Raw genomic sequence first — 27,969 nt, 5'->3', positions numbered from 1 at the left:
TTTCTCAGCTAAACCTCAGCCCTCTTCCCTGCAGGAACCGCTAAAAAATGTCCCCCGATCAAAGCCGTACTGCAAGCATCTTCTCATCTTACCTTTCATGTTCCTGCCAACATATAGCATCTACCCATCATACATTGCTTTTCCTCTTTATATCTCTTGCCTCTAGTTTCCTCAGAGTTCGTGAACCCGTGAAGTGGTTTTGAGAATGCAGAGGAGGAAAGCTGTCATATCAAAGCGGTGAATATGGCGCGTGTATCTATCGAGACAAGAGATGAGGATATGCACTACTAGTCTGGTCTGGTGCCATTCAGGAAGTTGTAAGAAAACCCAATTGTCAGCATTAAGAGCAACATGTGCCACAGAAGGGAACTTAAAGTGAACTAAAATGCAATAAAAGAAACTGACATAGTGATGAGGTGTAAAGTTTAGTGTGATACTCTGCCCATCCTAATGAATATTACATCTCCAGCCCTGTGTAGATGATGAAACAACTTTATGGCCATTTGGAAGATGTATTTTGTAGTGCTATGGGGCGTTTTAAAGACACCTTGCCCCATTTACATTAATGAAGAGAGACCAGACCTAGTTTTGTGGGGCCCGTAAGGTAAAGCTAAAGATTTATTGAAACGGGCTGGGCTTAGTGATGATGGTGTTGAATAGATTCTTAGAACAAGTGAGAAATATATTTGACATATGAATACAGTAATGATAACCTCATGGAAATACTGCAATGAAAGTAGAAAATATAAGTAATTATGAGTACATTTTTCACATATTTCATAAATCTGTGTGTGTGTAAATAGGCAATGCACATGACAAATGGTACAACTCACTGAATAGTCAAAATAGTTGTATCGGAAGTATTTACTTAAACTTCCATAAAGCTTGTGATGAATGAGAAACGATAATTTAAAATAGACAAGTTTGTTTGTTATAAGTTCTGTGCAGCATATGGTCATGACCTATACGTGTAATCTCTTACCTGCAACCATTAGCCTTCATCTTAGCATAGCTGTACTACTGGAGGATCTGACAAACCAACTTCTCTCACTTTAAATTTGCGCTTCATTCACCTTATTTTTATTACTGTTGTTGTTGATAAGCACACGGTGACCTACGCTAGCTTCGCGTATCCATATATGTGTGTTTGTGTGTTCAAGTGCTCTAGGTATAAGGACACTTCAGATGATATCAGTTTACCAAGCTCATGAGCCATAAAGGAGAAAAAATGTCCCTCTTTGCCTCCCATACGTCTCCTTAAAACGCTCACAAACGATGCACCATCAGCACTTTTGCACCCATATCACAGTGCTATTACAGGCTCAAGTTAAAGCGCTTTTTTAAGTGTACTTGGCAAAAGGAGGTGGCTGCAACTTTGTAAGTGGTTTACTTAGCGATACCATGCTATCTGCTCTGGCCCATAGTGCTTATGTGATTACAATACTCTGTGTTGCTGATTCTTGTGTTTATCAGCCCCATAATCGTTCCCAACACATTATGAAGATGGATTTTGCTCAGACAAAGTTGGCTTAGGGAGAGGAGGGGGGACATCTTTTCATTAATCACAAATCACTTTATTTCTCTCCAGAGAACAGAGCACTCAGTGGGAAGGATAATAGGCTTTTCCTACCTTATTTCATTTCACCAATCCTCAGTACAACATTCAAGTTTTCTCCTAGTTGGATCCTTACTGCTTGCACCATTATTACTATCAGATTTTCCATATCACTAAAACACATAGACGAGGACCCATGTCTGGTCTTTATTTCTCAGTTGGACTTTTCCAGGATAAGTACAGGTCATAAAATATATAATATAATGACAGAGAAATGTATGGCCCATTTGTATCAAAAGTAAAAAAGAAAGAAAATACCAGCGTAGTGAGAAAGAACAAAGATTTAGAATGAACAAACGAAGAATTAAACTGTAAATGTAAGGTAATCTGAGGTAAGAGAATGAATGAAAGATATTTGAGCACATTTCTGCTTTCAAGAGACACGCACTACAAATTAACGATGTGATTGGCACGTCCCAAAGAAGCTGATGCGCTCTGTGGTCTAGTTCCAGAAGCTAATTCATCTGAACAGAAAGTAGGAGGGACAGCCAAAACACAGACCATTAAGTTGGCTCCAAACCCAAATAAAATTGATGTGTCACCCTAGAAACAAGAAAAACGTGGACAAAAATAAAATATGAAATGAAATAAATTGCTTTACATCTTCCTGCAGCATAAATCACTGGTTATTGTACACTATGAGCCTGTTTGAAACTACAATAAAACAAAAAGGTTTGTTCAAGGACAGGCTAAATCAATGTTCAAATCCTGCACCCTAGAAAGGAGTTTTGCAGTAGTGACGCTGGAAGGGAAAAGCTGACAGAATCTCCTAAAGTCTAAATACCAAACCAATAAACCGAGAAACAAAATCCCAATCTGGTCCCTGTGGAACTCCAAAAGACTGACTGTTCAGTGTTTAATCAGACGCGGGGCTTAGACGGTCACATCTGAGAGAACAGTGTGTTTGAGAGGCACTTCAGTGTAACACAGCGCTCCACGCCCCAGCAGCTCCTCTCACTATTAGCACGGCCTCATAGGGATGAATAGGCACTAGTACTGTTCGACTTGAATGACAACACGGACAGTTTTGATCAAATGTTATTGAAGCAGAGCAGGAACAGCGGTTTGAATGGAGTCTCCGACATGAACTAAAGGCTTGTTGAATGTTAACTAGCTTCTGCAGACCCGAACCCAACTTATGTGCGGGTACAAAACAAATTTAAGATGTTTTTATAGACTTTTTATAGCTGGTTGCAAAAGTGAAAGTAAATAGTAAACTTATAAAAGGCAAAATGCAAGTAGACTAATAAAAAGAGCACACTGATACTGCCTTTACTAATGCTGTAGCCACCTGACTTCCGAGCATAAACCATATTTTGAAACTGCACAGAGAACAGTACAATTTCTTCCAAAAAGCTAAGGTTAAGGTGCACTTTATTGCCCTTATGACCAAATTTGTCCCCTTCATTTGACCAATACTTCAATTGTACTGGTGCAAACTGTCAGAAGCAGGCACCACGTCGCCTTGTCTAGTATTTTTGCATGATTTTTTATTACTTTGATACTTCAGTTAAATCATTGTTTTGAATTCTGAACTCAACAACTTAAAACACAAAGTTCAACTTTTGTACTCCTATAGTATATTCATTAGCATGCATTTCAAGAATTTCCAAAAAGTTAAATCGCTTACAACATACTTCTGTTTTTGAGTTCTGTGTTGATATTTTGGTGAACCTAAGAAGACAAAGGAAGCAAGGGCAGGAATAATGATGGTGCTGATAATAGAGACTAGAGCCTGTTAAATGAAGCTGGATATGCACTGTGCTGCGGGCTGTTCCTTTGCACCCTTTGCCACACAGACATGAAAATCCTTCCAGTTCTGTGGCGTACATGTTCGCAATCTTGTCACATACAACTCCGCTGCACACTCCTGAGTCTCTGTTGTTGGCATGTTCTGTATGTAAGTGGAGCCATATGTCGAGTTTGTTTATTTGTGCAACCTGACAGCTAAACATGATTGCCGCTGAGCTTGTTTTAAAAAAAGGTACAGCTTGTTACATATAGGCACAAAACACCTTTTCTGTTCGGCATCTACTCAGGTGGGATCCTACAAGAAGTCGACACAGAATTAATGAGCCATAGTAACTCCCTTCTTGTTCAGTCATTGTGGAGTCATGTAGATGGGACAAATTCCACTCCAGTACCGTGCATGAATATTCAATACAGCAATTAGCGAACCAGAGTAATGTAGACTCCATACTAATTGTGATGTTGTTGGTAAACATGCCAAACCGACAATCAGATAGGCAGATGTTCACTTAGCTCAGGAACCACTACAATTTTAATCATTTTAATAACACACTTTTGTTTTCAGATAGATTATATGTCATCCAAGTTTTCCCTATTGATGAGTATTTTGAGCCGCAACAAAGATGTTAAATATGTAACTTTTTTAACCCCAAACTTAACTTTCCCATCTGTTTACCACTGAATGATTGCATTGTATTGTTTGATTGACAACCAAGCCCACTGGAGTTTAACAGGACAAGGTTCAGGACTGTATCCAATCAAATTTGATTACACATAAAAGTGCAATAAATATGGCAGCGGCCGTTTCATCTTGAAGGATTCATGGCGGTACGCTAGAGCCTCTCAACAGTATAGGTTATAGATAGATTCTCGGTTTACGAAAAAGAAAGATAAATTATAGCATTCATTAAAAGTATTGTGGCGCTATAGTATTAAGTTTAGTAATTAACATCCTAAATTCTCCATTTCTTTAACATTTCATTTATATTTACACAACTGAAAATTCCATAAGGTATGACAACATAATCCCACGCTCTATAAACTAATGAAATTACACTAGAGAAGTTGTATACTGTTCATTATGGCTCAAGGATGTTTTTTTCTGCATGGCATAACTGCAGTCAAATCTTGTACATTTCTATTGTCTCGTGGATGTTTTTAAACAGGTCCTACTCTCTGAATCTGCTGAAATTTACATACACGCACACTGCAGGACCAGGCACTGCACTATTCATGAGACATCTTGTAGTTAACACAGTTTGCAGCAGGATAAGGTAGGGCAGGGAGGTGGGGACTATAGTACAAAGCCATACTCACTCAAATGTAACTTTTATAATTTAGTTGTTGTTTTACATAACCTAAATGTTATATACTGTACACTGTTCTACATAAGATGTGTGCTAAAGACCCCAGCAGATGCAGTTCTCTAGTCTGATGTAATCCTCCAACACTTTAATATTTAATTGAAGTGCTGTGAAATTAAAAGGCACAAGGAGAGGTAGGCGGGGAGAAGAAAAAGACTCAGGAGGTGCAGTGTACTAGACAAACCACTACAATCAAATACATCGCTTCCTTAATTACAAATAGATTGATAATGGATTACTTTAAGTGCAGAAGAGGCCCTTGACTAAAATAACCAGAGATTGAAGTAGGTCTCCTCTTTTTTTTAACAACACCAAAGCCCCCCTAACATTAAAGTACTTAAAAGATTAATAAAACAATAATACCATAATGTGTATTACTGTACTCTGTGTAAAAAAATGTCTTTACAAAAGCAGAACAGCGCCCCCGTCTGGTTAGTTGTAGGTAGTGCACAAAAAATGACGTCACATATAGAAAGACCTGGATGATTTTCAAAGGTATTCTAAGGTAACAATTAAGACAGCTTACTGACACTTGAAGGCAATGCAGTGCAATTTATCATGCGCATTCTTGGACCTTGGCATAATTTGCTTGCCTTAAAAATAGGGCAAGGATTTGAATAACTTTTGCATGAATGACACGTGCGTACATTTTATAGTTTATACATTTTTAAAAGCATGATTATGATGGAAAATGTAACATTCTTCATACATCTTCAAGGCTTTTTTGCATAGCTAAGCATTTCATAATCTATATATATACAGTAGATACATACAGTAGATCCCATACATACTAGTTAGGGGGCCTATACATTACACAACCCTCAGGACGTATGACATGGCGGGTCCCAAGTGTGAACGGGCCCATGTTGGAGCTGACAGGTGCTGGCACGTGATTAGTACTCAGTCAGAGCCCACTGGCCCAACACACATCATCAGGCAAAGCCCCTCATTCATACATAATTATGATAGTCACTGATGTCCTTCATGTCCGCAGGCTGCTCCATACATGGATATAAAAATATAAATAAAGCTAAGGTAGAAACTATATAATTAGCAATCTGAGACATTTTAATTACTTTCTAATGAGAGATGGTGAGTTTTGTGGGGTTTGGATCGAGTTGGCTCACATAGGAAAAGGTGACAGGGCGCAGAGGCTAATGATTCTGTCAATCAATATGGTGGCTGCTCTGTCACTGCGGTCCTCCTCCATCTTGCCAAAGCTGTCAATCAGAATGGCCTATCTTAGACACAGGAGAGAACAGGAACTTTCAAACTTAATAGTGTTGTGAAGGCTATAGGCAAACACAAGATAATACAGTATTTTATTTTTATCATGACATTTTCTGGAGTCACCGTTTAGACCATAGACTGTATAAAAAAGCGGACTCGGCTCCAGTCAAATTAAGCTCATTGAGGCTCGTAGTTATAGGGGCGAATTTGGAGCCGAGTTCTGTAGCTGGAAGTCCGACCGTGAGTATTATAACCAAAGAGCCAATCTGGAGCAAAGCTGTTGTCCTGCATGCACCATTGATTTAGCAGGGAGCGGGCGCATAGCAACGTTGTCAATCAAACCTGGCGGGAGCGACCTGAGGGAAAGAAGGCAGCTGATTTGTCTGTTATTAATGTTGTTATCCCGCATTATGGACACAAAAGTGAAATAAAATCCAGGGTCATCTAGAACGGGTTAATGATTAGCATGACAGCAGGAGTTACAGACAGAGGGGTGACAGCTTTCTAATGTAAAGTGAATTGGAGCCAGAGAAGAAAGGAGCCATAATCACTTCCTATTTCGAATGTGGTCACTAGCAGGTTAGCAACGTCCATGTATGTACAGTTTATGGTTTAGACACGGACCATTACCTCAACCACAGACCATTTGCCTCTGAATCACACTAACTGAGGGGTCTATTTCTGCATTTTTTAACATACAAAAAGTAACCATCAATTCATAAAACAATTTGATTCTGACAAGACTTAAGACTCACTATCACCCATAAAGCTTCACTAAACCAATTCAAGGAAATCCCTAATCGTCCGCCCAAGCTTTTTACATTTTCTGGACGTATTACTGTAACAGGATTGTAAGACGTATCCAGCTACACACATCCTCAGTCATGAATAGATTGGTGGGGTTAGTATTAATCTGCAAAGCCTTATGTTGCATTTGCATAATTACCATAAATCATTGCGGGGATATTTTGGTCTACGGTGGAGACTGGAAATGGCTTTTTAAAAATGTCTGGGGCAGAACAGCAAGATGAGCAAAGTTAGTTTGCTACAGAAATGATAGGATAGTCTTCGTTTCAATAAAAAAACACAATTAGGTGCAATTATGCAGCAACACAACTGGTTGCAGGAAACAAATGCAACGTGCTTTGTGGAACATTTATGATATACAATTATGCCAGTAAATCAAAAGAATGCATTTAGCAAACTAGATTACAGCCGCATCACTACTGTTTTATCTTTGGACAATATTTGCGGGATACAGAGCACTTTGACAGCAGCATATTCACTTGCCTAATTTACCTCACCTAGCAATACCACCAAGAAGACTTAATCTCTCGTTGTTCAAAATACCAGTTGATGTAAGGTGATCGGTCTTCGTGTTTACATTCACACACACAAAGTCTACTAATCTCTACATACAATGCTGCCCAGATTTGTAAATAGTCTGAATTAGATTAAAAATGCCAGCTCCGTGACAGTTGGTGCCGGATTACAAAGATATAATGGAATTCGAGGGAGAACATTCTGTGCATCCTGCTGGTTATAATCAGTTACAGTCGGAAAGCTTGGATCAAGTTGAATTTGTACTGCATTTAGTGGGTTACTTAAGGACAGCACCATTAACAGAGAGATTTACAAGCAATTAAAATTACATTATCACTAAAGAAAGTAGTATTTTATCATGTCCAGTTTTTATGTTTATTGCGGTACTTAAAATACACTTAGTTTCTAGCCTCCTTTATCTTCCAGGCCAGATTCCTACAACTACTGCAACTGCACGACCTGATAAAGAAATATTGCGATCATTGATGAAGTTATTACGGAGGAGACACCTGACAGCTGGCAGACAGAAGACTGGCCTGGCTCACCGGGTCTCACAGCACCTATGAGCACCAGATGGTCAGACCTGATCTGTCCATTTCACTTACCAAAACATTAGCACAGTGGATGCTTAGACTTAATCAGATATGCTAGCTTAATCAAAATCTGCAAAAATGATTAGGTGGAATTGATACATGGTGAATCAAGAAATGGTACTTCAAAAATGTATTTTTGAAGGATGTATTTAGATTTATTTGCATATTAGAAAAACAAAATATTAAAGGAAACACAAGCAACAACTGGTAAATTGCTTATTCAGTTATTGTAAATGATCAAGGATACTAAGTTTTTGCTTGAAAAGGCTGTAATAGCTACATCACAGTCACTTGATTATTTCCTAAGAAGTAAAAGTTGAAGTAAGATTCTGAGTATGTTAAACAATGACAATATTTATATGAAAATTACAATATTTATATGAAAAATACAATATTTATATGCAAACGGAATAGACGATAGCAGCACAACACCACCCTCTAGTGGTGTTTCCCCATCACTACCACATATACATCCCAAATCAGCACCAAATTCATGGACAGCTCCTGAAAACAACCGCAACAGCATCTACAAGACTATGCAAAAACAAGTCATAATTTCATATCAAAATTTACTGTTAAACAGTGTAAAATTAAAACCCGTCCTTAGTGTAATATATGTGGGCTTTTATTGCTTGTCTCCAGCTTATTTATTGACAATCTGTCAAGAAAACACAGCATTTGAGCAGCCCCTGAACAGTATGGATTCATGTCTGGTTATAAAAACATCTATCATGTGGACAGAGTGAAATTGAAGCTTCAGTCTTGTGTGTGCGTGTGTGTGTGTGCGTGTTTGTGCATGTTTGTCTGTGTGTGTGGGTGGTCGCAGGGGCTGAAGATCTGATGTGCTGCGGTATTATGAAACAATAAAACAGAGATGGCTGATTCACTCTGACATAAACGCAGGACTTTTGTTGGGTTCCTCCTAATGAAACCCATGTGATTTCAGCCATGTTGTCATTTCTCACACATAATAAAAACAGAGCGCCTATTTTGGTCTATTAGTATCAAAATGACTTAAAGGGCAAGACAAATTGACAAATATATATATTTTTGTAATACAGAGCTTTACTTTTTTAGGTTTTTATAATGATGTTGTTTCCTATTCAAAGCTATAGCAGCATTGCATTAAAACAAATAAAATTAATTAAATACAAAAATCTTAACTAACTTATTTTTTCATATTTTTAAGTACATGAGTAACTATTGGCTCATACATTAGCAACAGACAGTAATAATTCAAACATTGGTATTTTCATATGTTTTTAAAGCAAGTTATATTTGCACTGCAGATATCAGAGCTAGAAATATCTACATTGTGCAGCCACAGAATATAGATCTTGTCACACAGGACTTGCTGTGCGACAATCCATCCATAGATTTGTGCCCGGTGAGTGTCATGACTGATGCTACAGGTGCAAAGGTTACCAATTCAATCACTTTAAAGTCACTTACCATGTCAGATTCATGCACGAAAATGCAGCTCACCCCCTTCGTGTGTAAACAAAGACCCCATTCACAAAATATAGACCGCTTTAGTCGACAGAAATGAAAGTGATAGAAATTCAAAGAGGGCGGAGCTGTCAGGTTCAATAAATGTATCACTTTATACCAGGAGCAATAGGAGCTAATATGACAGAAAGACAAAAAGCAGGAGCGAGAGAGTTAAGATCATAGAGAAGATTTCACACATGCTGCTGCGATCAATCACTGAAAACAAAAAGGTCAAAAAGTGATTGGAGAGGAGCAGCCGGCCGGGGAGAATCTACAGTATCAGCAATTCAAGCCACAAACCAACATCTGTTTTTCATCCTTCCTTCCCTCGCTCCTCTCTCACTCTCTCCTCCATCTCCCTTGACCTTAAGGTCTTGTGTACATGCACACACATACAGTATACACACACTTTACTCTGCTCTCAGTAATGATGATCTGCCACTGTCAGCAGGTCTCAGGCACTGAGCTAAGCATTTCCTGGTCATCCCCAAGGATCTTCTTTAACACCAACCATGACACAACCTGGTTTACTGTTATACTACTATGGTCTCTATATATCACTATAGGACAGGCTGATGACTTTATACACATCCAGGACAAATCTCTTCTTGTGTTCCCAGCTCTTGTCATGAGTAGTGGTCTGCAATGTACATCTTATTTTAAGGTCATGTCCTACTGAAAGGGCATTTAGCCTAGAAATCTACTTGTTATGCATAAAGTTAGAAAGTTTAAAAGCTGAACATATCCACAGTCGCCTGTGGTTGGGGCTGCTCATCAGTGGCACTTGGGCCTGGTGTTCCGGTATGTTTTCCAAAAAAATGTTCAACATATTAATTCTACTTTTTTATGTTCTATAGAGTAAAAGCAATTTTCCTAAACTAGAAGAACTAACTGCCTAGAAGGTTCAATTAAATTCAAAACACAAGCTGTAGACTGACAAAAATACTATAACTTTTCTCAGTCGGATGTTCCCTTAAAAGGCCCTGAACAGAAATCTTTGATATTTGATATTCTCACTATATCCCCTGTGCTTATCACACATCTGACCTTTGAATCTGCAAGAATCCAAATCAAACAGTCTCTTTTGGAGTTAAAAGTGTTTCTTTGTAAAACCTGAATGGTTCTCTCAGAGCTGTCTCACAGATTTAACCTGCCTGTTGACTCTGGTCTCACAGATTAGTAGAAAAGTGTACACACTTTTGCTATTCATCCAGCAAGCAAAATTCAACGTCAGAGCTGAATTATAATGACCGGAACAGAAAATCCCTGGGCTTTACTGCGGTCTGGTTAAATGAAGGGAGAGTGTGTGGAATAAGAATGGCTGATTTCAATGCTCAGTGTGAGTGGTGATAGATGTGTGGGAGAGAGTGAATCCGCCAGCCAAATCCTCGTGTATTTACTCTGTGCTACAAGAGAAGAGGAGGGATGTGAGGCTGCATATGGAGAAAAGGACCTGGGTCATGCTGCCCTCTTCTGGACAGGAAAGGAAGTTTGTGTGTAGTGCTTTCCAAACTTTTTCAAACTTCTGTCTCAGAAAATGCAATTACTGCACTATGAATAATACACATTAATATATGCTAAATAGAAAAGATGCAAATTCAAGCAGTGGTATGGACTACTGACAAAAAACACATTTTAGTGCCATAATTTGACAAGCACTATTCAAATGCGTGTAACCAGTACATATAGATTTGGTGCAATACTCAGCCCACAAGCCTATATCATCCATGCTCCCACACGACAGTTCTACATAAATATACAAAACATGATGATACAAAACTGTACACAACAACTTGACAAACCTGACGCGATGTGCAGTAGTTTAATTAGCGGGAGGCACACTGATTATGAGCGCAAAACAAGGGGGAGTGACATAACAGAGAGAGCAAAGGGAGGGGGGTCTCAGACTCTCAAAACGAAAGTGAAACATAAAACATTTTAATATGTTGTTTTCTGCGAATATAGCATTTTCAAAGCAATAAAAGGTAACATGGGGATCTAAATATGTGTTAGCAGTTAATACCCTACAGAAAATAAAACACCCCCTTCTTTAAAATCCTGATTCAACCGATATAATACATAGATAATTATCTTCAGGTCTTGTCAAAGATAAACAGTAATTGTGTAATAATTGCATATTTTAAGTGAAAGACAAGGGGAAAACAGTGAAAACAAAGCAGGACTTACTGGGGTGCTGCCATCTGACAGGGTCGTCATGCTGATGGACATGCTCATCTTGTCAGAGGAGGAGAGGGATGGAGGGGAGGGGCTTCTCTTCTCCACTTCCTGTCTCTGAAGGAAGTCACGCCAGGCCCTCTGAATACTACACAAATATAAAATATAATACATTTGATCAAGAATCAAACATAGGATAAACATTTGTGCTATAAAAATACTCACATCAACACCTTGGTCTCAATGGGGTGTAGATTCATATTGATGTTGTCCAAGTCTCCGGTCAGGTGATCACTGCATCATTGAAGGGAAAATGGAGAGAAGGGTCATTTAAAGGACACATATGCTCACCAATGCACAGGAGCAATCAGCACGGGTTATCAGTAATTAAACAGCCTGGCTCCATCTACAGGGAATTGGCTTATTTCAGCACACAACCAGGTGCTGTGAATGTATCTGCGTTTGGGGCATTATGGGTAGAAAACAGACCTCTGCAGCTGGAAATGGCCACTGTCCACCTGCTCCAAATCACTCTGGAGAGTCTTCAGCTGCTCCTACGATAGACAGAGAGAAAGTAAAGGGTAAGTGCATAATTTTAATCAGTGACTATGTCTAAATTGGGTTTTCAGTGTTGCCATATCAAATAATCTCTTCTCAACTGTTCTTAATTTCAGAATTTCTCTACCATTTTAGGCAAAAAGAAAGTATTCCAAGAAGAAAATATTCCAAATGTAATCAATGTCATACAACAACAGGCGAACCTAAGGGACACAAACAGGAGCACAGCTGAAATGACATTCAATAAAATATAAGATTTTCCAGTGTAATGCATAGAACATCACTACATCAGCATAATGCCACTGTGAGTGAGTGAATCATGATATATAAGTGCAAAGCTGTTGAAATCATTGTGATCCTGGAGTATTTGAATGTGTGTTGTGTACTTGTATGAGTGCATGCTGATCAGAGTGATTGAGAGTGCTGAGCTCAGGGCTCCACAGTCACTGGCAGATTATTGGCATGGGCTGTGTTCCCCTGAAGTTAGCAAAGTAAACCTCAGTGCAAACTCCAGTCAGTTCTGCTGCAGCAGCATTTTCCAGGCGATAGGGAGTCAAAAAGAGGAGGGGGAACCAAAGGAGTCAGCCAAGATACAGAATACAACCGAAATTCACCGACCATAGAGCACCTGTTAAAGACCGGTATCACATAGCTGCTCCTTTCAGTTCATCTTTACTGTCAGGTTCAAAGCACAACAATATTTTAGGTTAGGGATCCTCCAGCTAGGGTAGCCCTGACCAAGCTGAGCTCAAGAACATGGGGAAGGGTCAAATGTCGAGAATACATTTCCCTGACGAGGGAGCAATAAAATATACCTTGCCTTCTCTTAGTTTCAATTTAAAACAGAAAAAAACTTTTAAAACTTTGCTCAGATGTAAAAACAGGGACAGTCTACAGTTAGACTTACTCCTTACTCTCCACATACCAAAACTGTTGTGGTAGTTTTTCTTTGTACCGGCTGCTCACTTCCCTCCGCTCCATGTTTAATAGTGCTGCGTAATGAGGACAGGCCTTCCTCTACATAATTGAGCAGACTAATTCAATTACAAGGGAGCAACAAAGTTTAAGTAGAGCAGTTCTTCCTGACGAGCACATAGGGTCACATCAGGCCAGACTCCTTCACTGGTTTTATTGGATCTTTTATAAGGCACAATTTTGCATGTGTGCTGATATGTGAATAGGATTTACTGTATATTCTCCCTATTAAAAAAACAACAACTGCACTAACATATGGTGCCACTTATATAGTAGCAAGAATTATACGGGCTTTGATAGTTATAGCTTTTTTATGTACCCAACACCACAATGTATGATTCAATGCAGTTAATAAATGCAGCAGTATATGTGGAGCGTGGTAAAGTTGCAAAAGGTTTTAAGGACACGGAGAAAATGTATACAATTGTAAATGAAATAAACAAAAATCAAATGACCAAATTCAGGAGTAAATGCTTTATTTGGCCTGAAAGCTTTATATACCATTTTTCACTAAAGGGGTGGAATTATAGACTATGAAGAAGTGGACTAAAGGAGCGTGTCGTTATCCATAGCATTCAGCTCCAATCAATAGAAGCTCATCGAGGGTAGTGAATAGGGGGTTGAGTTTCATATTTGCAGTTCCAACCGCGAACATCATAGCAACAGAAACGCCAATCTGGAGCGAAGCTGTTCAGCTGTTACGGACACAATAGTAAAATAAAAATACCAGGATCATGTAGAATGGGTCTATGCAAACATTTTAAGACCAAAATCACGAGCTTGACAGTAGCAGTTACAGAGAGAGGGGCAACAATTTTCTAATGTAAAATGAATTGGAGCCAGAGTTGATGGAGGCATAATCACTTCTTATTTGGAATGAGGCGGCTAGTAGGTTGGTTATGTCCAATCTATGACCACCAGAAATGCCTCACCAAATTTCTCCGAAAGGCAAGGTGTATGAAGAGTCTTCCCCAAAGGCACAGCAACAGTGTGCGCTGGTCAAACCTGGCATCAAACAACCAACTATTTTAATTTGTGAGGGAACACACTATCCACTGTGCTACTGACATCATGGGTTTTGGCATGTGTACTTTGTTAGCTAAAAAGGCATAACAAATACTAACACATGCCCACACATACAATAGATGGAAATTATGCCCACACATATACAAAGATAGTAAATATTATAAGGAACATTCATGACACTCACAGTTATTGCATTTTAATACTTTCTCCACTGCAAATATATGCTCTGGTACTACTAATAAACACAACAGCAGCATATTGATGTGGCTTATATGCATGAATGGCTCTTAATAAATGCTTTTCACATTCAAAATATCTATGTGGTTTGGCTTTTAGCCCAGTCCCACAGAGGCTGGCAATGTTTTCCTCATTACAACTCCTCCCTAAAGGAACAAGCGGCTCATTAGGAAGAATCAGGGCCTTTGACGAGTGATCAATGGTGCCGCTAAAGAAGTGTTTTTCTTTACTTTGTGTCTTAAACTTCTTTTGATTTCCATGTTAAAAATGGCAACCCGCACACTACGTCTATGGAGCCTGGGTTTGGATTCACCCTGCATCTGCCAAATGTTATATTAGTTAAGCATCAACTGTTTCATTTCCTACACAAACTGATTTGGCCATTGGAATCCCGGCATACAGCTCCTCTGGGTAACGTTTGAAGAAATGTGAAGTGGAAGTAGACACATAACTCAAACTCAAATTGCCTCTTGAGACACAAATAAAGTCAAACTCAACAGAACAGATCTGTCGTTCAATCAGTCACTAACACATACAGACTCTGCTGCAGACATTTTAACTTAGTTTGTAGAAGTTATAAAAGTCACAACGGTGCGGAGGGAAGATTTGTGTTGTCAGAGAGATTAAAGGGAGTGAGTGTGTGCTGGTATATAAAAGAGCAAAGAGGACAAGATTCAGTGACTAAGGCTCTGTAGATCGCTGTGTTTTTGGGTATTAAAGTCAATATAGGAAGTCTGAATGAGTGGTATTTGCAATGCAAGTTTACTGCTCACCCCAAGTCAGTGGTTCAGTCTCTGTCTGCCTTTGTTTACCTTGGGAAAGACACTTCTTCAATTTGCCTATATCGGTGTGCAGGAATGAAATTTGGACTGAAAAACCACCCAAAAACTTTAATCTTCTTAAAGCTTGCATCACAGTATGGATTTTATCAAGACTCGTGCCCTTACTATGACCCTATATGAAGCTATTACATAAAAAACATAAATAAAATGAACATGAGAAAACACAACTGACTGATATTCTATGCCAGTAATAAAATGAATATTGATCTCATTTACTGATGCATTACTATTTGACTTATTTCAGTTCTATTGTTTTAAATTAACATAGCCATATATGCAAAGACAAATTACCCAGGCTTTTAATCAGTTGCACATTATTTACCACTGAACAAACCCTTGACATCAGCAGGACAATTACAGCGATAATGGGAGATATTGATTCCACTGCAGTACACATTTTACCATTAAAGTATATGTACCAAACCACTTTAAATACTAGGCAAAGGCATTTGTGTTTTGGTGTGAACTCTGTGTCATAATTCAAAATTAGGAAAGACATTCTCTGAAGTCTTAAGTAAAATCACACGAACTTGACTCAATAAAAACTAGATGTATACATAATTTAGTGGCAGAGTGGACAGGAAATCTATAGTCATTTTGGGCTATGGCAGTGTCAAGCATGTCTGTATTGATTGTATAAGAGCAGGTGTTGTTGAATTTATAGCAAATCCAAAAGAGAAGAGATGACAACTGAACGATACCAGACACATGGGATCAGTGTGGTCCTAACCCTGCCTTTATTCCCCAACAAAACAGACCAAGAAACTACTTAAAACAAGACGGATTGAATTTGGCCCAAGTGAGGAATTATATGAGCAGTTTTAACGTAGGATCTTAAAATGGCCAGCAGCACTGCGGGTCTTGGAAGAAATACAACAAGCTCCTGGACACAATAACTGTCTGTATACAAAGTCCATATACTCTATGTTATTGCTGTTGTAAATGGGTTACTGAAGGCAAAGACATTAGGCATAGAAATGATTATGGACTAACTAATAATAAACGAAAATCAGATGTAGTCATGGGAGTATTGTTTACACCTTATTTAAATTTTGTAATAAATAAAAAATAAATAAAATCTACTGTGATCAACATCTGACTACTACAGTGTGAGTTACATTGTGAGTTACATCGCTAAGGGACCAAGAAATGACAAAGACGTTAAGCGAAGGTAAACAGGTCAAAGTTCAAGGGGGGCCATTAGAATACATTATCCGTGTCAGGTCAGTACAGTAATGCATGGAGCCATGAGTGCCTTGAGGCTGCAGTAGTAGATCACCTGGTTATAGCACCAGGCCCTGTCTCTGCACACTGGATATTGATATGCCGAACATGAGCTGCGCATTAAAAACCGCCTCCTGCCCTTTATTTTCACTATAACAGCACTTCAGGGTCCTGATATCATCTCGGCCTTTTATTCGCCTTATTGTTTTTATATTGTTTTTGCAGCATTATTGATGTTTGCCATGTCCTGTATGTGGAGCCTATATGGCTCTGTCTTGTTGATAGAATGTTTTAGATGCCAAGGCGCATTCAATTTGCCAGTACAAGTGGAAAAGAAATTCAGACATCTTGATGCAATTTGGAGCATTTCATAATAGACCAGCAATATTTGAGGATATTGTTTTGCTGTAGAATATTTTTATACTGCGTACGTCCTTGAACGCAGTTAGCCTTAAACAGAGGTGAACTATGAGGACCGTCCCAGAAAAGGTACTAGGAGTAAAGCCTATAGCAATTCACAAACAAAAACTCCTCAATGATTTATTTATGAGCATCTAGAAAGTTAGAAAATGAAAAGTTAAATAAATACTAATAGTAATGAATTTGCCAGCAATTTTAGAGCTATATCATTGAGGCCTGAAGACAATATAGACAATAATACTGAAACTAATTTATGCCACTAACACAATGACCCTAAAGCAGGATTATACCAAAACTATTCTTAAAAGGATGAGCTGCAATACATTAACAGAAGAATGATGCACTTTAGTTAGTGTATATATATATACACTAACACTATATATATATATATATATATATATATATATATATATATATATATATAATTGGTCAGAAAAATACCAAAACATTCCCTATTTGTACACAGAAAACTTACAATAAATATTGACCCCCAAAATATGTTGTTCCATTTATCATATATTGAACGATAAGTCAACACAGTAATTATTGTAATAGGGCTAGCAGCAGTATTGTATGTCATATTTGCATTTTGTGCCAATAAAATGAATGAAAGGAATATATACTATATCCTGTCACAGTTAAAATGTACTTTACCACTGATTATGTGACATGTTCAACTCAAAACAAACACTTTCTCAAGTCATCAAGTGAGCTGAAGACCAAACCGGACAGGAGTGAAGTGAGCCGCTGTGAAATTGACTTACACAGTCCAGCTCGCAGCTACAATGGACAGGGGACACATTACGGTGGTGCATTTTGCGCTAGACCAAAAGTGATATGGCTTAAAGTGGTCAGGGGAGATAAAGTATGGCTCCTGAGGTGGCTGTGGGGAAGAGGAGAGAGGGAGAGAGAGGAGGGAAGATGAAAAGAACAGGGCTCTGGGCTCTGAAGAAATTAAACTGGACCGATGCCAGCCAGCCACAAAGCTCCGGACGGAGAGCAATGGCCTGCCTTCATCCCGCTGTACGTGTGCTGTAAATCTGCCGCTGCACCTCTGGACTCTGCCACACACACCAAACTCTCACATGGTAGAATAAGCCTGCACTAAATGAAGACTATACAGACAATAAACTAGTCTCCCCAGCTTTACTCGGCTTTATTTTCTCAACTAACTGCATGTCTTTCAGAATGTTTAAGTTCCTGTCCAATACTTTCGTGATGCTGAAGCCTGACCACCAATTTGTATCATCTGCCTCCACTGCTCACGAGGCTGGACAGCTGTGTTTGTTTACCTGATCAATTAACTCGAGTGTACAGCTTCCAAAGAATAGCAGATACATCCAGTAATATGAGTGGAAGACTACTGAAAAAAATATACAACATACATGCCAAATGTGGTGCATTTTATCCCAGTTTCTGACAAGCCACGTTCATTTCTGCATGTACAAACGACTGCAAGCAACAGGACAACTAGACAACAGGGGGGATAGTTACTGTACATGCACCATATTTTAAACACTATACATTACGGACAAGCTGTTTTGAATCTACTTATCTACTTATTTTCTATTATGACTCATACATTGTTTTCCTAGACAAGTTGTGCTTCAGGTATCGTTCATGGCTCTGGTGCCTTGAAAGCAGACAGTTCCCTTCCAAAATTTATCACGATAGAAGCCCATAATGATGGTGTCCTTACAGGTTCAACACCATCATACCATCTGCTCTATTACATACTGTACCCCTTCCCTCTCGCACACAGAGCCGAGCAGGCAGCCTCCATCAGTCAAGCGTTCCCTGGAGTGCTTTGGCCAGCCAGCCGTCGCCATCGCTGCCATCGCTGCCATCCGCCCTGGCTTCCTCATTGCTCTCCTCTGCCACAGGGACACACGACCTGTCACAGTACTGAGCGTGTGTGTGTGTATGGGCGGCATGAGATAGCACAAGCTTCTGTTATCTAGTTTGTCCTGGCCAGACTTTCCCTCCACCTGGCTGCACGAGATGGGGGCATATTTGTGCAGTGGGTTCCAGCGTCCAGACGGGTGCAGTGCCGCCCCTGAATGTCCTGAAATCAACACTCGCTCCTATTCCTCTATAGCTCATACCGCAGGCAGTCCGCTCTGGGGCTGGCTAATGACCAACAGTGTCACCAACATAACAGGGGGCAGGTACAGGGCCAGGGAATAAGTAGTGCAAAGAGAATGCCTATAGATTACATAGGTACAAAGGGCATAGAAGCACAGCATACGAAATTACAACTGTGCATGTGTGTTTAGACAGAAAAACATTTTGTAACTCTAAAGACAGAAGGAACCGCCAATATATCACTTCATATACTTGTGTCATTATTTATTGTTTGCTACAGTTACAGACAAAAATCACAAAGCAGGGTTTAGTTATTACTTTAAATTAGTCACTTTTGGCATTTGACTAAACCACATATCTTCTTCTGTGTATTTCCCCAATGGTCTTGGTTTAATACACCTTTTTTTTAATTCTCCAGGGACTAAAAGAATTGCTCTGAATGTGTGAATGCCCTAACTCAGCTGGTATAGCCTCAAGCCCCTTGTGACCCTGAGCGAGGATGGGATGATAAAATATGAATGAATGTACACAGCGGTAGTGTGTGGTTTATTATTGACAGAATGCTACAAGGACACGTGTGACGGCAGCAAGGGGGCTTCTTTCTTAAATTCAACCTCCTGAACACTGCACTAGAGCAGATTATAATTATGAATTAATAACAATTATGCAAAGGAGTACTGTCACAATTGTGAACGATTTTCAATACTTCAATTATTTTTTAGACAAAATGTAATCTTCAATTCAAAATAATGGTAATATTTTGAATTATCACTAGAACTATTACAGATTAAGATGATTCAAAACTATTCAGGAAAAGTCCAAAAATGTCCAGTGTAAGTGATTTCCTTCAGTATCAATAATGACTTTAGTATGAATAGGTTGTGGGTACATTTTTATGCCCCAAATATGACTCAACTCAGTATAAAAGTAAAAAGTACATTTACATTTTAAACAAGATATTCAAATCACTGCTAAACTATTTCAAGAATCCCATACGTTTCCCTATGTGATACAAGCCATATTTTTTCCTTAAGTATTTAAGGATGGTTAAAGTATCCAGTTACATTTGACCATTGTTGAAGCATCATGCAAGCCCATCTCCCATACATTTGGTCTCTTATGGAACAACCATTGCCAGTAGCACTTTCTGCCCTCTCGCCTTGAGCATTTCCCTGTATAGCTTCCATCATCCCCTGGCGGGGCATAATCCGCACCGTAAAGCCTGTCGTTAACATGCCAGAACAAACACACAGTAAAGTAGCTCCTTTTACAGCACTACTCAATACTACCTGTCCGCCCTGGCATCCGCGCGGAACGCCACCGCACCGGCCACTGCACAGGACGTCCCAGGAGCAGTGTGTATGCAAGAAGCTGAAGGTAAATGTATGCAACTATAAAGTCCTTTTTATTGGGCTTTAAAATAAAAGGGGAGGCATTGTTGGCTAATAAGACAGTAAACTCCACAGGGAAAGTAGTAAAAGACATGCAGACTAAGGGAAACAAGCTCCCCCAGGACATGGCAGCGTTTTTGGACTTTATTTCACAAGTTTAGTTAAAGATGACTTGCAAGACACGCATTAAACTTTGAAACCCAAGCTACTGCGTTTAATTAGTTTCACAGTAGGTAGACATTTTGCCCATAATGTTCTTGAAAAATGACTAAAATGCAAAATAGCTTAAGGTTTTAAGGTGCACTGAATGCAAGTTTTCTGGTGGGAAGTTCAAGCACCTGCTTAACTCCATGGTGATGTTATTGCTTTACCTGAAATGTTCCACAATATGGTATAAAAGTTAAGTTAAACAAGTGCCCCACCAGGCCAAGTTACAAGTGAGTCCATTTACACCAAGACTGTATGTTTGTCAGTGTATTTGTTTGTCGATAAACATACATGTGTATTAATGCTAGGTGATAGAAGTATTCACTGCAATACTATGGATAACATCTCTATGCAGGCTCCATCTGAAGTTACATAGCACACATATAAATTCCATGGCAACAATGGTTCCTGAAACACAAATGGCTACAGTCTGGCGTGAGTTGTGGGACTGAGCTAAGACTGTCTATTAGCAGTGGTTGATTGTGGCTTTGGGGGTTAATGAAGTAGAAAGGAAAAGGCAGGGGAAAGCGTGTAAACCCGATTAATGGAAGAAGTGCTGAAGCAAAGACACAGAGAGACAGAGGAGGGGTTAAAGACAGGACGTGTGTAATTAGAGTCGATATAGTAACAAAGAAATCTTGTGTCAGATTTCAACTGATTGGCGTGACTTTACTTGGAGGGGGGAAAATGCTTGTGGACTTGTTTACTTCTTATTCATGTACTTCCTAAAGGTGTAAGGTGTTCCTTCAAAATAATGCAGTACTGTCACATAGTATAAAGGCAGTAAGAATAATCTACTTGTCCTTTCTCTGCGATATTTGCTCTACAACATCTATAATAACTACTATTATTCAACCATAGCATGGTTATAACCATTTAATTATAGATGAAAACCTAAAAACTTTTTTATCTGTGTTCCGCAATGTTTTTGTGTATCTGTGACAGTAGATTCACACTGATAGCTTGGTTCGCTTCTCAGCCCAGCAGGAAATGATTAAAGTCATGGTCCAGTTAACTGCTGGTCGCCCTCGGCCCTGTTGGCACAGTGTACACTCCCACCAGTGCCTTGGAGCTTAGAAACAACACGCACACACACATGCATACGCACACACACATACACGCATACACGCACACATATACCAGTCATCATTACACTGGCGCACCCACTCACCTGTGAACCTCCATTAGCCACAGCACAATCTAGCTCAAAGTTGGCAGCGCTCTACAAGGAGGCAGCGGGAACGGCACGGTAGGCTGATGAGGCGAACAGAAAAAGCCAGCATGGGTGTTCATTAAAGCACCCTGCCCCATTCACAGGGAGAAACAAGGCCATAAAGGCAATTAATCTGCCCATAAACAAGCCATTCTGTCTGTCCACCGCACCCACAAACACCATGACACAGCTGTGGGTGCAGCGGGGAGGGGTGTGTTACCTTCTTATTCTCATTATCTCGCACCATCTATTTGATTCTGTGGCAGTGCAAAGATAAATCCACGCATCTTGAGCTGGTTGATCTGAAAAGAGCAGAAATCTGAAGCCTGCATCACTCTGTAGTAGTGATAGCATAAAGAGTCCCACAGCACAAACTGACAGGAGGCAAGGGAATCCACAGACTGAGCTAGAGATCTTTCTACATGTCTTATACACGTGTTCTCTACATGTCGTCTGTCTACATCTGCAAGGTCACACAGTGTATTCTGGGGTGTTAATAGTGTAAATGACTTGTAGGAATGAATAAATATTATGGTACATTGTTGAGGTGTATGTATTTATTAGAGGCCTGCAATAGAGATACCACAAAGTTAGTCATTTGAGTAAACAAAATATAACTAAGATAAACCATAAAAAATATACTGAACAAGAAAATCTCCAGTTCTGTAATTTTCCCCCTACACTATAATGTCAATGGCTTTGCAGAGGCCAACTTTATCCTTAAATACACGTATAGGTGATTTGTAGCTTAAGGACAATTATGACCTATCCTTCGTATATTTTAACAATTGCCCATGGTTGTTTCTCATTGTTGGGTCAGAAAAACAATATAACCCTCGTGTATAGAGCACATCACGTAGAACACAGTAAAAGCGTTGAAGTCATTGCCATGGGCGGCTTACAAAACAAGATGTATCCTACAGAGTAATGAGGGGTTTAGCTGGCCTGCTCAACAGTACATCCCTCCAGTATCTGCAGTACATATACTGGTGTGTTTTGGTACTTTACCTTTCTTCAGTTGTGTTACATATTTTATGAGACATTATTACTCCTGAACTACGTGATCCCCGGTGTTCCATCTGGACTATACAGCACTGGCACTGTTGTGTGAGAGGGCCAATGCTTTTTATTTACCCATAACTATATAAAGAGCTTCCTGTTCAATAAAGCCCAGTATATAATTAGAAATGTAGCGAGTCTAATTCCATATTTTCTCTCTCTTCTTGTGAATGGCTATCGGGTGGATTCAGCCTTGTGGAAAATGAAAACTCTGAATACCGGAGCTTGGGGAGCTTAAGGAAGGCTATGAGCTCGCAGCATCACTTCACCTGCCATGTTTACTGCTGCACACTGAGCTATTGCCCCACAAGCTTCTCTCTTTACATTCCAAGGATAGAGGTGGAAATAAGTTCTATATGCTGTAGTGCAATGATACTAAAATAATAACCAAACTCTATTTCATTACGCAATACTCAACACTGATTTTGATCATAAAAATTCTTTATATATCCATTTATATAATTTTTATGGTCTTACGCAAGTTCTCATATAGATTCTATTCATGAAAAATCCAACTTTGTTCAATTTTTTTTTTCATTTCATAGTCGTAGTAGTAGTAATAGTCGTCATAGTAGTAGTTGTAATAGTACATAATTTTTTTTTTTTATGTATTTATTTATTTTTGACAACTGTGGTAGACAGTATATTTGTGGAGTATACAGTGAAATAAACAGCACTTCAATTAGTCCCCGACAGCCGGCTCTTAGGGGCTGGATAAGTCATGTTTACCACACCTGTCTGAAGCCTAAATTAAAATAGGAGAGCTCGGGAACATTGAGCAGTGCTCATAAACCAGAGTGGGGTCCATCTTGTTTACACGAGGCCAGTGAGATGCAATAAATAAATCATTTCGATACTCAAGCAGCGCATTCATATCAACTTGAATGTGTAGAGAAACAAAAACGCACAAGTATTCCTATCCGTAGGCAGAATAAATCAAACCACTGAATCTTTCGTTATTGTGTGTGCGCGGTCAACAACTAGGAAGTATCCACCTGAGACCTTGACTGACAGGTACATGGGTAACTGTCATAGCTACACATCTAATGAATATGCACACTGGGATTGCATTATTTATACACACACAAACATATAATGCCAAATGTGCAGGCACACTTTTTAAATGACTCAAACCTGCACAATCTGATACAAAGGCAGACAAATACACATTAAAGCCAGGCAGAGACAGGGATAGTGTTTTTTCCATTGTGGTAGCTGTCACTGTGGGCTGACAATAGCGGTGATATGTAACCCACTGGGGTCACCTTGACTTTAAATACACAGTAGTTAACTCCATGTCAAACTTGCTATTATTTCCTGACTTTTGCCTGTTCAGAAAGACGGTCTGCCTGTACGTGACTAATGCAGCTTCTCAATGGAAACAGGAAGCAGCCGTTTGGGCCTGTCAATCACACAATGTATGTGTGTGTGAATGCTGAATGCCTTAGTGGCTTTAATGCAGGGGGCTCTTGAGAGGTAGAAAAACGAACAAGCGCTTCCTCCTACCACTGAATAAAACATCCCATTTAAAGCCAACAGCCATAGAACATAAATCACTTTTTCTATAACTTGACCATTATACAACAAGAACAAAATGTGGGCAATAAAGGCAGAGTATAATACAGAGAATCGATGGCAAGTATAGTAACAGCTGGTGAAGACAACGGTGCAAGAGGGGCTTAACAGCTTGTTCCTTACTATCGGGCAATCTGTCTATTTACTAGTGAAGGAAGATACAAGGAATCAAGATGAATCTAGAGCCAACCAATGTACCAGTCTTGTCCAGCCTTTGCTAATAGCCTCGTGGTTATTTACTGCTAACTACTACAGGCACATAGTACATCAGGCTCAGTATGTCAGACACTGGACACACACACAAATTTACACCTAGTATGTGGTTCAGAATATGGAAAGGACCCAAGCGGAACAGTGAGCTTACAGGCAGGAGCAGCAGAATTCCAAGTATATCAAGAGACCATAGCAATAGTTACTGAATGGAAAAAGGTGAATGTAGTATGTGCAATAAGCTCCAGGGTTGAAGGAGAATAAGATGGTGCAAGATGGTGTCGATATTGTATGGTTTACCCACAGTGGCAGTGGAAAAGCCAGGAGACAGCAGTCAGATGGTGAAGTTGTTTTTGGGAGTAATGAGAATGAGTTTAGAATCGAGCTGTGCAATGAATACATTTTATATTGAAATCATCATTTTCAATAGTCAATTATATGTAAGGGTCTTTTTAAAGAAAGCATATTGTGCCTTTGTCTGTTATAGTTATAATCTATGACACCCGTGGATCATTAGGTTATGTCCTGTGCATTTTAAATCATAAGATTGATCTCAAATGGCTGTAGATCCCAGCGTGAGTCCTTTTACGGCACGTCATGATTTCACATAGCAGGTCTCTTTCAATAGAGAGGTCCAAAGGCAACACTCTGTCAGTAAAAGAATGGGATTTGAAACATATTTGTTTCATATTTGGAGAAAAAAAGAGTTTAGTTTTATTTTACATGCCAATATTGGTCCAAAGGAGTGGAGTTTTTTTTGTCATATCTGACACCTCAGCTAGCTCCCCCCAACAGAGGCTCTACTCCGAGCCCATCCCGTGTGACAGAGCTCCTCACTCTATTTCTAAGGAAGTGCCCAGCCACCCTGCGGAGGAAACTCATTTCGGCCGCTTGTATCCGTGATCTTGTCCTTTAGTCATTACCCAAAGCTCGTGACCCTAGGTGAGGGTAGGAATGTAGACCGGTAAATCGAGAGCTTTGCCTTGAGACTCAGCTCCTTCTTTTCCCCAACAGTCTGATACAGCAACCGCATTTTACTAATGCCCATGTTGCATTAGCTAAATAGACACATTTGTGATTGATTACACAACCCACACAAAAACCAATCAAAATCAAACCAAGCCGTTAGAGACAGACACCACTGAGGGATGCCATTTTCTCGCAATGATATTTTGATGCTGAAAAATAAGGTCTCCACACCTTGGGTAATGGAGTCTGTAATCACTTAGCAACAGGCACCACCACCTGTCTACCCTAGTGCCCACTGATAGTTAGCATATGCACTGTGTGAGAGAAATCAACAGCTTAACTACATTTGCACAGCACTAAAAAGCACCTCTGAATGTTTTGTATTGTTTAAATCATTGCTATGCTGTCCTATGCAGCTGCCAGCAGGTGTGGCCATAGACTTGTCAGGTTCAGATGAGGCGGCTTTCAACTACCTCAAAGACAGAGGCAGTGATCTTTTGCCCTTAAGCAAGGTGTGTGTGACAATCAAACACTTTTATGTGCTGTTTTCATCAGCTGCCCGCGTCTCTGTCCTGGTTGCCATATCATGTAACTATGTGAAACTCAACTTCAAACATAAAAGACAAATGGAACTCAAGTTTATGGTGAATTTCAAATAGAGATCGCAGATTGTAGGATTTAATATGTTTGAATAAATGGATGTAGGTGGCAGGGAAGATGGGACCTTTCTCAAACTGATTCGTGGAAAATCATAAGCCTGCCATTTTGTATTTGCCTATAGACAGAAAAGAGCCGTGGAGTCCAAATGAGATACAGGAGAGAGTGGTGCAGCAGTGAATAATATGTGTATTTCATATTCATGGTGCTGGGAGAATATCATGAATAGCCGGTTAGATGACAGCGCGGCTCAGGTTAGAAGTGACAGCTACTGTTTGGCAAACATCAGGAAGGATGGAAAGAAGGAAAGAACACTGAAGCAAATGTTCAATCCTGACAGACCTGCACAGCTAATGGCTACATAAGCTTTTATAAAGTGTATTGAATCACATAGGCAAACTGTAACATAAAGAGGCTTAATAATAATAATAATGATAATAATAATAATAATAATAAAATTGACTTACACTTGTAATGCACTTTACAGGCTTGTCGACTACAATGTAGTCATTAATCATTCACTCTGCACTCAGTGGTGGTAAGCTATTATAATAGCCACAGCTGCTGTGAGGCAAACTTAAGGAAACAAGGCTGCCAATCTGTGCCATTGGTGCTGTGACCACCACAAACCAATCACACACACACCACATGCATATTAGGCAAGTTGGGAGAAGTGTCTTGCCTAAGCACACTGCAAACACAATATGGTCTGAGCACGAATCAATCTTTGGGTTGGGGGACCACTGCTCTAACCACTTAACCATTGTTAACCACTTAAGTGAAGTGGCTCTATTTCTGTCTACCAATTCACACAACAACACATGAATTTTTAAAATAAATATTTATATAAACCCAGATTCCCTAGTGACACTACAGAGAGACCAAATGCAGAACAAATTTTGATGACAATTAAGTATATTCTGACCCAAATCTTTTAACTGGGATGTTCGTGTGCCACAGGAGAGTAGAACCCCTCACCCCTTCCCTGCATTGGCTCAGCACTTCTCTACAGTTTAGTTTGATCTGGATCTTTACAAAAGCAGATCATTCACATGAGGCTGTTCACAGCGCTATTCTAAAGTGTGTCTTCTTACCCTGTCTGCAGTCCTAATGCTGTGATGTCAGATTTCCTCACATCCTCGTGCTCTTTCTGTCATCAACTCCTTTTCATTTTTGACCAAATTATTCCCATTGTGCCACTTCAATCAGAACCATAGACAACTCTGCACGGAGCCGGTGAGCGGGCTGAACCACTCTCATATACGGGGACAGTGCTTTGATTGACAGCTTGGGGCTGTGACAGTGGAGGAGATGCATGTGTCGCATGTGCTCTCCTGGCATCAGCGATCAGCAGAGCTTTGTATAGTGGGTCAAGAGATGTAATGCAGCACTGCTCTGTTACAGACACCTTCACCTCCTGCTCTGCCTGCTCATGGCATGGCACCTCCTTCCATAAGAGCGCACTGCAACCCCAAACCTCCTATCTCAAAGGCACAGATCCCTTGCCATGCCATGGGGCCAGAACACCCACACAAATCTCTGATCAAATCTCAAAGCAAATCTCTTTAATGTGCTGGGGGAAATGAAGCCCGTGTATCGTTCCTGTGTGTTAATGGTTTAACCCATGTCTGTGCGCAAAGCAGTAAAATCAGAAACTAAACTTCATATGACAATAAATGTATTCCATAATCCATGAGACATCTACCTATTTGGCACCAAATACAGCGGACACCTGTGAGACGGTCAGCAGTACGCAGCGGTGGAAACTCGTACCTCAGGTG

At 39.7% G+C, this 27,969-nt stretch overlaps 1 protein-coding gene across 1 annotated transcript in view; it reads right to left on the bottom strand.

Annotated features, from left to right (window-relative positions):
* The window catches only part of schip1 (schwannomin interacting protein 1), a 154,783-nt gene that overhangs the window by 98,492 nt on the left and 28,322 nt on the right, over positions 1 to 27,969 (bottom strand). Inside the window, exons 6-8 of the mRNA XM_033976913.2 lie at positions 12,030 to 12,094; positions 11,766 to 11,834; positions 11,553 to 11,688 (exon numbers count right to left, since the gene is read on the bottom strand). Of these exons, the coding sequence (XP_033832804.2) occupies positions 11,553 to 11,688; positions 11,766 to 11,834; positions 12,030 to 12,094 (270 nt within the window). The remainder of the gene's footprint in view (positions 1 to 11,552; positions 11,689 to 11,765; positions 11,835 to 12,029; positions 12,095 to 27,969) is intronic.

The sequence above is a fragment of the Periophthalmus magnuspinnatus genome, chromosome 13, assembly GCF_009829125.3.
Source record: "Periophthalmus magnuspinnatus isolate fPerMag1 chromosome 13, fPerMag1.2.pri, whole genome shotgun sequence".
NCBI lineage: Eukaryota > Metazoa > Chordata > Actinopteri > Gobiiformes > Gobiidae > Periophthalmus > Periophthalmus magnuspinnatus.
The sequence above is the reverse complement of the archived record's forward strand: the minus strand, read 5'-3'. Positions and strand labels throughout refer to the sequence as shown.